The sequence below is a fragment of the Pseudopodoces humilis genome, chromosome 6 (genome assembly GCF_049639895.1).
Source record: "Pseudopodoces humilis isolate 2021_Gansu_Grassland_sample_001 chromosome 6, ASM4963989v1, whole genome shotgun sequence".
Taxonomy (NCBI): Eukaryota; Metazoa; Chordata; class Aves; order Passeriformes; family Paridae; genus Pseudopodoces; species Pseudopodoces humilis.
The window spans coordinates 12,121,711-12,135,505 of NC_142205.1; the positions used below are offsets into that span (position 1 = coordinate 12,121,711).

At 35.6% G+C, this 13,795-nt stretch overlaps 2 protein-coding genes across 3 annotated transcripts in view; both read left to right on the plus strand.

The window, feature by feature from the left end:
• Window positions 1–13,795, plus strand: part of JAKMIP1 (janus kinase and microtubule interacting protein 1) — a 144,514-nt gene that overhangs the window by 88,772 nt on the left and 41,947 nt on the right. For both annotated transcript variants that reach the window (XM_088056484.1, XM_088056485.1), the window contains exons 8-11: window positions 146–286; window positions 3,399–3,458; window positions 11,207–11,335; window positions 12,561–12,689. In XM_088056484.1, the coding sequence (XP_087912610.1) occupies window positions 146–286; window positions 3,399–3,458; window positions 11,207–11,335; window positions 12,561–12,689 (459 nt within the window). The remainder of the gene's footprint in view (window positions 1–145; window positions 287–3,398; window positions 3,459–11,206; window positions 11,336–12,560; window positions 12,690–13,795) is intronic.
• On the plus strand, window positions 7,062–7,241 carry LOC148184109 (uncharacterized). Its single transcript, XM_088056486.1, has one exon. The coding sequence runs from the start codon at window positions 7,062–7,064 to the stop codon at window positions 7,239–7,241; it is 180 nt and encodes a 59-aa protein (XP_087912612.1).

Below are 13,795 nucleotides of genomic sequence, written 5' to 3' on the forward strand. Positions count from 1 at the left end.
GTTTATTTTTGAAAGAGGCCTTGTTTTTGGTGGAGTATGCACTGATGGGTTCAAATAATTCTTGGTTGTTACATCGCACATGAGAATTTTTCTCTTGTTGTAGCAAGACACTTTAAAACATTCTTTATGTTTTCTGTTTCTGTAGAAAGAAAAGTTATCTGCACAACCAGCACTGAAGAGGCACACGTCTCTGAATGATCTCAGCAGCACACGAGAGGAACAAGAAATTGAATTCCTTAGACTGCAAGTCAAAGAACAACAGCATGTTATTGATGATCTCACAGTGGTAATGTTTATGACTGGTATACACATGTGCATGCACACACATCTATAGGCAAGCTAACTGTTTGAGAGGAATGTTTTAACTCCAGTTGTAGTAGTGATACAGAAATAGTTCTTTGGTGTCAAAGGGTTGTTTTTCTTTCTCAGGTAGCGAATGAATTTTTTTGCAATGTGTATGAATCTTTGTATTAAAAATATTTACCTATTATGAGCTGCTTGTGAAGAAAGGTGCATCATCAGCCCACTGACATTACTTACAAAACTGGCTGTCAACAAATGAGGAACTTAAGTAAAGGAGACTTTCCAAAACTTAATGACTAAAATGTGTTGGATGCAAACCCAAGCACTCCCCTGATCTAGAAGTTCTCCTAAAAGAAAGAAACCTGCTGGTATTAATTTCCCCTGGCTAAGCATCTCTAGCTGAGCTGGCTATACAAGCTGTATTTAATACAGATGGGGAGAACTCTGTGTGGTTCATCAAACCAAAGGTAGCAGCATGGTTTAGGATTAGAATTGCACAGCTGCTGCCCTCTGACTCTGAAGGCTTCTGAAGGTGATGCTCATAGATATTCGCAGTGTTTGATCAGGAACCTTTCAAGTTGTGTTTGATGAGGAATTTTTCAAGTTGTGTTAGAGGTGTCTAGTGCTATTTAGTGCAATTTGTGATAAACCTTCCTGGTGCTGGCAGAAATTACACATAATTTCTGAGAGCCCTTGCCATTCTGGAGCAGCATCTGGAGCTCAGGCAGACTCAGACATCTCAAGTGGCACTACTGACTGCTACAAAATGATAAAAAGAATTTAAGAGCCTTCTGTCTAAATAGAAAATGAAACAATTGGACACATCATTGAAAATAAAAATAGAAGCACCAAAAAGCAAAAACAAGAAGGTGTGTCATGGTGCTATGTGGAGCATTGTCTCAGTTCCTGGCAGTTCCTCTGAGATTTTGACCCAGGATTTTTCTCTGAAATCAGTGCCAAAGTTCAATATCTATGTGCAGTGTCACAAGCAGTAGGATGTTACTCAGATGCTATGATGTAGGGTCTGGTCACAGAGCGATGCTGCTTTAGCTTCCAGATAAAACTGCATAGACAGGGATGGTGGTATGACATTAGATGTGCTGGATATGGCAGATACAACCTCACTTATATTTCAGTCCAAAGTGGGTGTGAAAGGACTCTCTTTTACTGTCTCAGCTAGTGATATGAGGAAATATATTGTATCCTGACTTTGGTCAAATAATACTAACTTGTGTTTAGTGTGAAAGTAAAATAAATAAATATTTTAAAATACTGTTTCATTTTTGCTTTGTTTCCTATTTACAGATACCATTCCACTTGCAGAAATTAATTAATTTTTTTGACTAGGAGACTTTGGTTCCAGTACAAACTAATTGAGCCTTTGCCTTTGATGTGAATGCAGTGGAATTCTGCGCACTGTTGCTTTTGAGCTCTCTTTTCTGGCCCAAACCACACCTCTACTCTACAGACTGAAAATGTATCATAGTTACAAAGAATGGCCCAAATGTCCCATATCTGATTAATATAAAAATCATCAGCTTAACTCCAGCTGAGACCAGTATGATACACGGAAATAAGAACATCAGTCTTAGGCAGTAAGGTTGTCTGAACTGATTAACAGTGTCATCTGTAGGGTATCTTTGATGCTGTTGAAAGCTTGTCAAGATGACTTCTCTCACAACAGTGGTGTTCTGGTCAAACCTTAAAAGGAAAGCTGTCAAGGTAAACTCAGATGACTGCAAAAGATGCTAGTGGCTTTTAATTGGAATTATTATTGTTCTAGTAGCTCAATTTATATTGAGGCAGTAAATTAAGCAGTCTTCTTACAAATAAAATTAGAAACAGGAAGGACTGGGATTCTCAGGTTTGTTCATTCTGCACTGCATTTGTTTGGACACCTGCTTGGGAGGCAGAATACCCCACTTAAAGCTGGAACTGTGCCTTAAGTGAGGATCTGAGAAGACAGCACTCTTCTTTAACAGTATAAAATTCAACTGTCTGTTTTTCTAAGCTGAAAATATTACATTATTCTGCAGCTTGAAGTACCTGCACCATTGTACCTTGGCAGTCATTACTTTTCCTTATTTTTCAAACCACATGTATTCAAGGTGCTGTGTAAGTTGTTGTACTTCTCTCAGTTATTTTGCATTTTCCAAAACTTATTTCCTGGAACAATGTGCTGATAAATAATTTTATTGTGATTTCTACTGTGAGCTTCCTATTTTTCCAGTTTCTGAACTGAAAGCAAAGCAAATAACTGAATAGAATAATACCATGCAGTGAGCAATAACTGATAAAGAAGCACTTGGAACTGCAGTCTGTCTTTTAAAAATAGAGGTGCTGCAAACAAAGATACAGAGCTAAGGAAAGAATCAGAAAAAAGCAAGAAGACAGAGCACCTGCCTCCTGTGTTGTTGGGGTTTTTTTTGCTTGCTCCTTCGAATTTTTTTACCTTCTCTTCCTTCTCTTCTCCTTTGGAATTTAAGGCAGTATTCTTGGATTTAGATGAACATAAATCTTGCATTTCCAGTCATGACCTCCTCATGTTATGGCATAGTTTATTGTGATCTTGCACCAAAGCCGGAGTAGAAAAAAAGACAGCGGCTAAATTGACAGACTGAGAGTGCCTTTGGATTTGAGACTTTTGCCTGACAAGGATAAGTCAGATGTAACACTATATCAGAATATGTCTGATATAATGACTTTTAATTACTAAGACTGGACTAATTTTTGGCTACCGACCTGTTTCTTCAGGATGGTCGAACGCTGGAGTGACACTCTGAATTCTGTTTCCATAGTGAGCTTCTTGGTAAAAGAGTCAGAAGAACTGTCAGAAATCTGTACTCAGTATTTAACAAAGCCTTTTCTTGCCAACTTCCCATCAAATGCGTGAAGTACATGGCTGAAGGTTTGTTTGCTAAAGGCATAAAGCTGCAGTACAGTGTGGTGTAACATGGTGTTATTCAAAAGGATAAAGACATCGTGTTAGCTTTACCAGAGGCTTAAAGAAAATGTTAATGATATTTCTCTGTGTTAGACATATCTAAGTACAGTTTTAAAACAAACCCATACCAAAATGTTCTCTTTCCTTCTAGGAAAGAGAACGGTTATTGCGGTCTAAAAAACAGAGGAGGAAAAGTCTGAAGCCTCCAAAGGTGAGCAAACCTTCGGTTTTTCATGCATTTCTGTTGCTGTGAACAACACCTCTTTCAAATACTGCCTGAATTTAAAGCTCTGCTTAATGAGAAAAATCCATATAAGTCTCCTGCTTACTCTGGTGAGTGCTTAATTTTTTAGGGTAATTCAAAAGTTTGTTCACACAAGTGATGTTGTTTTGGGGTTTGTTTTAAATAAACAATAAAATTACACTTTTAGCCACTGTAACCTAAATATTCAAGTGGCTTGAGGCATAATGACTTAGTGGCTTGAAACAAATACAATTACAAAAGACAAATATTCAGTCTGTTTTTAAGAACATACCCCCTTTAAACTATTTGTACCAACATAGAGCTAAATCACAATTAAAGAGTAATTCATGTTTATGTAATTTCAATGTTGCTGAAATAATATTTCTGTATGTGATATATAAGTAGTAAGACAATTCCAACTGTTATGCTCTAATAACTTTTCTGCTCTAGAATACAAGGTTCAGGACAAAAATTGAGATTATAAAATCAGAAAAGTTTTGCTTCAGAAAGTACCCGTAAAGTTCCTTGTAATGTGCTTAAAGTAATTTGCTGAATAATGTTTTTTGTGAAGTTAAACATTAGCAGCCTGGAGCATATGTGTGGGAGGTGGGAAATAGAGTAAGAGGGAAAAAATGGAAATGAAGAGTGGAGATATCATTAGCATCTATATGATAGCTTAAGATATATTCTGTCATAAATGGGTGCCTTGTGCCAGTGTGTTCTGCATAGTCTATTCCTGGTAACCCCCAGGTGGTACATTTTTATTGCTCTGCACTCTAATGCCTATATTCTGAAAAATTTGTCCTTTGGGACTCTATTTCTCTGGTAATTTCTTCAAATTCTGTTTCTAATAATGATGTGTCTTTTACATAGGAAAAAAGAAAAAAATCAGAAGTAACAATAGATCCTGCCAAATATATTTATAGCAAGTGTAAACCATTCTTTCTTGATGTAGTATAACTGGAAATTTGTGTTTTGAAGCCTATTTTAAAAACTGAATGCAATTGTAAATATATATATGTATGTAACTTATACTGTACTTTTTATAGTTCTCTCTAATATATTAGCCTTTATCTCTCTGTAAGTAAAATGTGTAAGGTCATTTGCTAAATTGTGAAATAGTGAAACAAAACTAGTTAAGTCAATTTTTAGGTGTTGGTAACTGGTGATGAGAATTTCTGTAGGCTGAAAACTTCAATAAATATGCATTTATTTCTTGAAAATGCTTTGTGTTAGTAGAACTTCAGCTGACATAGTCTCTGTACCTTTCCTTTGAATTCTGTTTTGAGGAACCTTTTGAGGATGCTTTTGTGTTCCCTTCTTTTCCTTATCAACCAAAGCAGGAGTTGAAAAACATGAGAATTGGAGAGAATGGGCATGATACCATTAAAGATTTTGTGGCAATGCTATTCTCTGTTTGCTAAGAGTGCTATAATACGGGGAATTCTGCAGAGTATACTGCAAGAATTGTATGCATATGGGCAGCAGAGTGAGTAGGGGTGTGCTTCTTATTTAGGGTATGATAGATATATCAGAAAAAACAAATTAATCAGTAGCAGATATTTCTGCTACAGATTATTCCATCCCCTGTCCATTCGCTCTTCAATGGCTGTAGTTAGCATTTGAAATTCTATGTGATGTTATCTCCTGAAAGGAAAAGCAGGACTATAAAGCATAAACAGCTGAAAAAGGAGAGAGTTGTAAGAGAAAATTGAATGGGATTATATGTACTGTAGTAGTTACACCATATATAGACACTAGTTAATAGAGTTAATATATAGTTTATATATAGCTGTATTTAAACTTTCTAAATGAGCTAATTCCTTAAGCAGTGAAATAAGTAATCAATAATACTAGTGTGTCATTACCTGCCAGTGGATAAACCTGTAGAATATTCACATTTATATGCATTGCTGACTCACAGTTTAACCATGGTTGGAGTTAACTTCTAAAATCCAGTCCTGGCATATGGGCTGATTTCCTTCCAGGCCACCTGTGTGGTCCTGTGAGGATCAAAATCCTCAAAGGTAGCTGTGTTTCCCAGTTTTCCAACAGTTTTTAATTTAAACAATTTATGTGCAAAGTAGTGGCTATGTGCTTACTCAGAGGAGTTGGGATTTTACCATCTTCATCATCTCTGTTTTTACAGCTTGTATCAGGAACCCAGAAAATTGTAGAATTTATTTAACCGAATGTTGCAAATGTTGGTTATATGTCAGTAATGGACATGAGATACAGACATCTCGCTCTGGACAAAGGGGCAACATTAAGTGGTTGGAAGTAGATATCTAAATAGGGCATACGAGTTTTGTCCTAAAATTGCCTGTTTTTCTCCACAGACTATAAAGACAACTAAGATGAGTTGTTTTTTTGTACAGACATGCACAGCATAAGTGTATTTCTGGCTATTTTCTGTGCAAGATTTTTATCTCATACAGATGATATAACCTGTATGGAATAGTAGTGAAATTATGTGTTAACCTGTCGTAACCAAACATTCAGAAAAAGAAATTGCTGATCTAAGTCTTTGGCTTTGCTTTTCTAAGATTTGTTAAATGTAAAATTAGCATTAACACAGTTAATTAACAAATTTGACTGGTGGAGTTGTATCTATTTCCAAATGTGTCCCATTCCTTGTGACAAAGTGCAGGAGGAAATAACACATGAGAATGAGATATCATGAAAGTGGTCAGATAAGCTCATTCTGGAAGATATAGAATGATTCCTTTGTTCTAATAACCAGGAACTTGGTACACAGGGTGAAGATGTACACTCATCTGTTGCAGATTTTCCTAAATGGGTGCTTTTAGACTCCAGCGTCCTTCATTCCTGGGATGGTCTGACTGCAGAGAGTCCGTGGTTGTTTTCTAATGAGTCTGTGGTTCTCTAATGAGACTGTGGTTTGTTTTCTAATGAGTATTTTCCTGGCAGTTGTTTGTCTTATCTGGAACAGAATCCTTGGAATGCCTTTCCCCATATTTGAGACATCTTGTATGAATGACCTGCCAGTAGCCTTTACAGCCCCGAACATCAGCTGAGAAGCTTTTGAAAATGTTGTATTTTTTGGTTTTGCAATTAGATATCAGTGTTATTTCTGGAGCTCTGTAGGCACACTAGGTTACTGTTGCTACTGTAGGTCTCACTGAGTACTCTTTTAATTCCCAAGGAGCATAGGGGAGTCAATGGAATGATGCCAGCAACTGGTTTGGGCTCCCTGAGGAAAGAAGCAGCAAAGTGGGATGAGCTTTATAACCTCTGTGCTTGCAAGGTCTTTAGAGGAGAGAAGTAGTGACTCTATATAGTCAGTTACCTGATTTTTTCCAAGGTGCTTTTTAAAGATTTTTTTTTTCAATTTTTGTTGTTAAATAACCAGGAAACTTCAGAAGCAGTATTTTTAATATTTTGTTTATTTTTGACATGTGGAATGGATGATGGATAGAGTCATTAATTTGAAAGTAAGACATTTACCCAGCTTATTTGGTAGCTGCAGGACTCTACAGATTTTGCCTTTTTTTAAACTTTAATAAATGAACTGTGTTTGCAGTAGTGGAAAGTCTGCACACTGGTGTGATGGAGTTCATCTTTCTTGTTTTATATTTTTCTTTTTTTCTCTGCCTCTGTGCTTTGGTGTGCCTCTATTTTTCTGGCTGCCAAGAAATTACATATAAGCATGAAGGTAAGAAGTTACTGATGAGCACATCTGATTGCATTACAAGAAAATATACCTTGGATCATTTTCATCATGTTTGATTAAGTCCCTTAAAATGAGATACTTAAATGTAAAATGAAACTACTTTAGCAACAGAGAATTCAGATTATATTGAAATCTGCATGTAATGTAGTTTATGTGTCACTATTGATTTATAGTATTCTAAACTTTGATGTTTACTGAGCACCATACTTCATACTTCATACTTCACTACTTCAGTAGAAGCATTAATACTTGAGTTATAAAGACCTAATGCATAATTTTACTTTAAAATTATGTGAAAACATCACTATAAATCCACATGAAAAATACTTGCTATTAAATTCATGGCAGTAGTCAGGAAATGAGAATTCAAATCAGAATTTTTCAGCAATTTACATGACTGTTTTCTCAGCTAAGAAGTTGTGATTTAGAAATAACAAATGCGCAACCAAGTATAATGGAATCTCTAACATGTTAATTGAGAATGTTCCCATTTGTAAAAAAAGTTTGAATGAAACTTGAATAAACATAGTTTATATTGTTACAAAAGTCCAGTGAGTATTGCACATTTCTGTGTACTTTTCAGAAACCATTGTTGTTCAGCTTTTGAGCCATGTGTGGAATCTCCCTTGGAGATGATCTACTTATTGATGCTTTATTATTTATTACAGCGTTTATCAACAACTTTATGACTCACATGTCTTTCTTTTGAGTATTTTTTTTTATTTTTTTCTCTCTTTACAGCTGTTCCCTTGTGAATTAATTCGTTTGTTTTTGCTGTGAATTAGTTTTTGTAGTTGGTTGTTTCAGATACTAGATGACAACAGTAAAACTAGCTACTTTGAAATTATGTCATGAAGCAACTCACACATGTGGAGTTAATATACAATAATTAAATACCTTATCTCTTGCTATGGAATGTATCTGCTTCACAAAATTATAAATATACAGCATTTCTAAAGAGGAAGGAGTCTTGAAAATAAATAGTCACATCTAACTCCAAATATTACAGACAGTCTTTATAGCACTTAATAGTTTTAGACTTTAAACTCTTCTTTAAGTGATGGGTTTTTTTAGTGTGATGGGAAGTACTAATCTTTTTTTCAGAATTCCCTCACATCTAATAATCAAGTGGTTTCTTTATTGATATATGCATATTTTTCTTCCCTACACTTTTGCTACAAGTTAGATGTTTAAATGCAGGTAATATTTTCACAATAATGGCACTGCTTTAAGTATTTTCTCCTGTCGATATACCCTTATTTAAAATCAAAATCACTGTTGTTTTGCTAATTTATTTTAATTTCTTGAAATGGCCTGGGTGGGTGTCTGCATGCAGGGTTAAAGGAAGAAAAGTATTTGATCTGAGTTACCTAAAAGTGACTGTACAGCAGAGATGTAGTGAAAAAATCCCATAGGTATGGCAGGTTTTATTGTCACTTCTAAGCTGCTGCTGACCCTCGTGGTACTGTGACCTCTGTGCCATATGATAATAAATTGGAAATTTGTTCTCCATCTTTTAGAAGATGCCAGCCTTTTCAAGGTTGAGACTTGACACTTTTCTTTACCTGCCACCATCTTCTTTACCTCCATAAACCATACCTTCTTGATCATGAAACTGTATCTGCAGATCAGTTTGGATTCAGGAAAGTGAGTTGAGCTGGCTACTCAGCTTGTGAATTTGTCTTCCTTACAACTTGTAGTAGCACCATTTCTTTAGCTCTATTTTCAACTTCTAATATTAATTTGTAGTATTATTGTTACATGGTTGTAAGCTGCAACAAGTATTCAGTGGGGGAGAAAAGCTTGATGAGCCATCTCCCAAGGACTAATCAGCCCTTGTTTTCTGTGGTAAACCTTTGTACTTATGAAAGAGAAGTCTGAAATGCTTGTAATTCAATTGTGAGTAAATACATTAGCTTTCTGGATATGTCTTTGTATTTTTAGAATAGAGCTTAAACCTATTCCTTGTGTCCTTTGTTTTGTTAAGTAGGGCAGAAAGGTGAACTGGTGAATACTGGAAAAGGATTAAATTATCCCAGGGAACTGTTTGTCTTAAGCACCCAGAACATAGCTCTGTCTGGTAAAAAATCATAGTGCTTCCTGAAGAAGTGAGGAAAGAGTAATGTCTTTCCATCCCTGTAACACTATAACTGTGATCTTATGAATTCACAAAGTAGTGGCCTAGTAGTTTGCAAAAGGAAAGTTGTTTCTCAAGGTTGTTCAGAAGCTCTTTGCCTTTTGTGCTGCATCATATTTATCTGCACAAATGTGGATAAACATAGTCTGTTTGGAAAAGATATGGCTTTTTGAGTTCTGAAAGAAGAATCTTCAGTACTGTTTGAAGGGCTCATCTTAAGTAAAGCAGTTGTATGATTGAGGACATGACCTTGGAGCTGTCTTTGGCAGTTTGAGTGGAATTAGCTGTACTGTGAAACTATTATGGACTTGTTAAGCTTGTGAGTGATGAGGTTGTGACCTGGCTGGCCGTGGTGACCAGGGCTGCAGACTGTAAATGGAGTATCTGGTGTCATGCATGCAGGCAAAAAGTCACACCTAAAAGCTTGATTTTTTTTGGTACTCCTTAAATCAAGACAGAGTATTTTGACTGCTGATGAGAGCTGTGCTGAACCAAAAGAATGTAGTGAGCACTATGGGGCTTTGTGGGAAAGAGAAGACCATACCTATATAGATGTACTAGAAAAATGTGGAAGGTTAGATAAGTCTGGAAAGCTGCAGGGAAAGGTAAATGTTTGGAAATCATCCTGAGATAGGGCATTATAGTCAAAACCTTCTCAGTATCTTGAATTAAATTGATAGATTACAATTCCACTCAGGTGATTTGGCTTTGCTGAAATATAGGATTCATGATGTTTGGAATTAATAACAACTGAAACTTTTTTAATCCTTATGGTTATTTTAATGAACCAGCTATTATCTTCTCATAGACAACCTCTGATAGGTATTTGAAAAAAACCCAAACAGCAAACTGTGACATCAAGATTCGTGCTTCAGTATTAAGCAGTGGCAAAACATATAGAGATCTTGATCTTCTTACAGCCACCTCTCTCCACTACCTTCTCTGTCTAGGCTGCTTCATAACTCTAGTCCATTTTTCAGCAACACCCTCTAAAAAAATATTCTCAGTTTTCTTCCTTCTCTGAAATTGTGTTGGATTATTAAAATACTTGTGTGGTCTAAGAAGATATGCTTTCTATTTATTAATAACAGTTAAAAACCTCTTTTTTCTAGTTAACAGTTGAATTTCCGTGGAAATTTGCTGCATTCTATGACTATGTTTATATAAAAAATCACATTTTTCACTACTGATATTGTACTCATTTCCACTAGATACTATTTTCCTCCAATTTTCTATAAGCAAGCATTTAATTGATAATGTTGAGTAAAATTTTTTAAATCTGCAGTGCAATGCTGCTTTTCCCTAGACATGTCTTTTTGGTTAGACATAGTATTGAGCAAACTTTTGGGGGGAAAAAAAAGAGAATGATGATATTGAAAAAAATAAATGTTTAGCATTAATTTATACTTTTAAGTAGTGTTTTTCAAAATAGTTTTTTTCTTTTTCTTTTCTTTTTGCAATTAGTATGAGCACTTAAATTTGTTCTGCGTTGGTCTCCAGAATACTTTTTTTCCCTTTTGGTTGCAAATCTTATATGTTGCACTGTACTGGCTTACTTTCTTCTGAATAGATATTGGATTTCTCTGCTGTGAATCTTGTAAGGACTTGTGTGATTTTGGTAATTAGGTGTTACAGTTTTGCCAAAGCATTTTTCTTTTGGTATTTACCTCATCTTTGTTCTATGTCCAGTTCTGTTTTTGGAGGTTCTTCCACAAGTGATGTTGAACAAGTAACTTACTTAATCAGAGAATAAGAGTTTGCACTGGAACCTTTCTTGCTTCTTAAATAATAAATGAATCATTAGAGAAGACCTTGGTCATTGCTTACTTGGTTATTGGGGCTTTTCATCTGTTTTGCTAGTAACTAAAAAACCTAATTTTTCAGAGGCATGTTGTGGAGACATTTTTTGGATTTGATGAAGAATCTGTTGATTCAGAAACTTCTTCTGTAACTTCATACAACACAGATAAAACGGACAGGACACCAGCAACACCAGAAGAAGATTTGGAGGATGTAAGTGGTAACTGATTCATTCTTGTTTCTACTTCTTGAAGTATAAATACAAACTTTCAGCTATCGTACCACATGACCTGTGAAAGATTTGGAAGATAATTCCTTTGCGTTTTTTTCAAGTCTGGTAACATACTCACTTTGCAATAAAATTAATAAGATAATACTCTGCCTGATAGATTTGGCAGATATTGGGCTGAGAAATATTTTTTTTTCTCAAAATCTTTCTTATTAGTCAAAAGAAAATGAACAGGCACATTGCTTTGCCAAAAGTCAGTACTTACTAGACAATAGTTTGCCTTTCAACCTTATAATTTATTTGACTGTTTTGATACAATCGGGATTTTCTTTCTTTGCTCATAATACTCAGAGAGGCCTTTGCAATTCATGAAGGCTTAAATGATCATAGGTAGTAAATACCCAGTGACATGTTTTGTCTCAGCTCTGTGATATACAGTGCTGCTGGCCTACTTTGGAAGATCGTGTGCGTGAGCACAAAGCACAAATTAGATGCTCTTTTTCATCTTTCTTTCTTGTTCACTAACTTCTGCCTAATACTTCTCAGTCAGGAGAAGCTTCCTTTTTTCCTAGGTTTAATATCTAATAATATTATAATCTCTTTTCCTTAGAACTCAAGTTCCTGGAGCAAAAATTAATTAAAGTGAAGGACATTTCTTGTCCTCAGCTGTGCAGGAAAGACCTTATAAGTGTTAAAGTTAGTGGCTAAAAGCTCAAGGAAAATAAAGGCTTTGAAAATACTTCATAATAAAAGAATAAGTTTAAGAATATGTCTTATGGTTTTTGAAATGTAACTTCTGTGTCAGTGAGATTTACCTTGGCATTGTAGAGAAAGCGTGTAAGGAGGGAAGGATGGACTGCATGAAAAATAGAACAAATACCTTTTGAAGCCCCTGTGGCTCTGGAGTTGCTGAAGACAGTGTTTCACAAAACTCTATCCTCTCATCTTTCCCAGACAGTTTTCCCATTTCTGTACATTGCTGTCTTACATGGCAACTCACACTGTCCTTATATTGTGTGGTAGACCCAGTTACTCTTCATCCCTCCTTCCTTTCGTTTCCACTTGTTTCAGGATTTTATACCTTTATTAAACTTTGAGACTGAGTATGAGTTGTGTTGTTTGTTATATTTGCAAATCTGTCATCTATGCAGACAAACCCATTATTATATATATTTATACAAACCCACTTTTTTCCTCCTCTTCATTAAGAGCACACCTAAAGAAGAAGCTGAACTCAGGTTTTGCCAGCTAACAAGAGAGTATCAAGCTTTGCAAAGAGCATATGCATTGCTCCAAGAACAAGTTGGTGGAACCCTGGATGCAGAGAGAGAAGCAAGGGTAATTTCTAAACTGAAATTCTTTTAACTCTGAAATAATAGAAAAAGCTGAAACAATTTGTAATAGCAGGAGGTATCTTTGCAGGTCAGTGAAATGCAAAGCCCAATGTTTTTGAGGATTAGAGGGTATCATAAGTAAGGTGATAATTTAGATTCATCTGGTGCAATCAGAGCAAAGAGGTCATTATACTTTATTCTAGCATGTGTTATATTAAAGATTCCTATGCCGTGAGAATGATAACCCATTTGAACTTGCAGTTTGGATAGCGACATGATGGATTTTAAATGAATCACAGGATAGAGTACTGGTTTTAACTTGGCTTTTACAGGTACTTAGGTACTTCCATCATATGACTGTATTAAAAATCTGACCCAAATCTGAATCAAAAATCTGACCCAAATATTGGTTCTGGCTCACTGGAAAGCAGTTTTGCACAACAGGAAGTGGGGCCTCCTATGGACACCAAGTTGAACACGAGTCTCCAGTTAAAAAAACCCTGACCTTCTTTCCTCTACAACTTTCCCAAACCCCAAAAATGGAGAAACATGTTAAATACTGGGAATTACTACATTTTACTGCCTTGCTACATGTGGCCTTCACTGTATTGTGCCACTGCAGTGTGTTGCTAAGAATGCAGGACAATGATTTTAATGTGTTTAAAAACTACTGGTGGGAAAGTACTCAACCACCCTACACTAACTTTTTATTTTTTTCCTGTGAAATACAGTTCTTAAAATAGTAGAATTACTGTTTTATGGCTTTATTTGTTAAGAGTTCTTAGCATCTTAGAAAAGGCTAGTCAGTTTTGACACTATCTTTTTAAGTAGGACACTTAGCCAAGGAAAGCTATGAAGACTTTGAAGATCACTTCTCAAGACAGAATTAGGATGGGGGGCATAACTCCATCTACTATTAAAAAAGGATTTCAGGGGCAGTCATCTATTTGCCAGTTATGAAAGGACATTATATATTTTCTCTGCCTTCATGGGCTTTTTAAAATTTTATTTTGCAGGCATTTACAGATTGTACTTTTTGTAGACTTGGAAATTGTTGCTATTTCTTTTTAATGGCAGTTTGGTTTTTTTGCCACATCCCTGCAAGTCCAT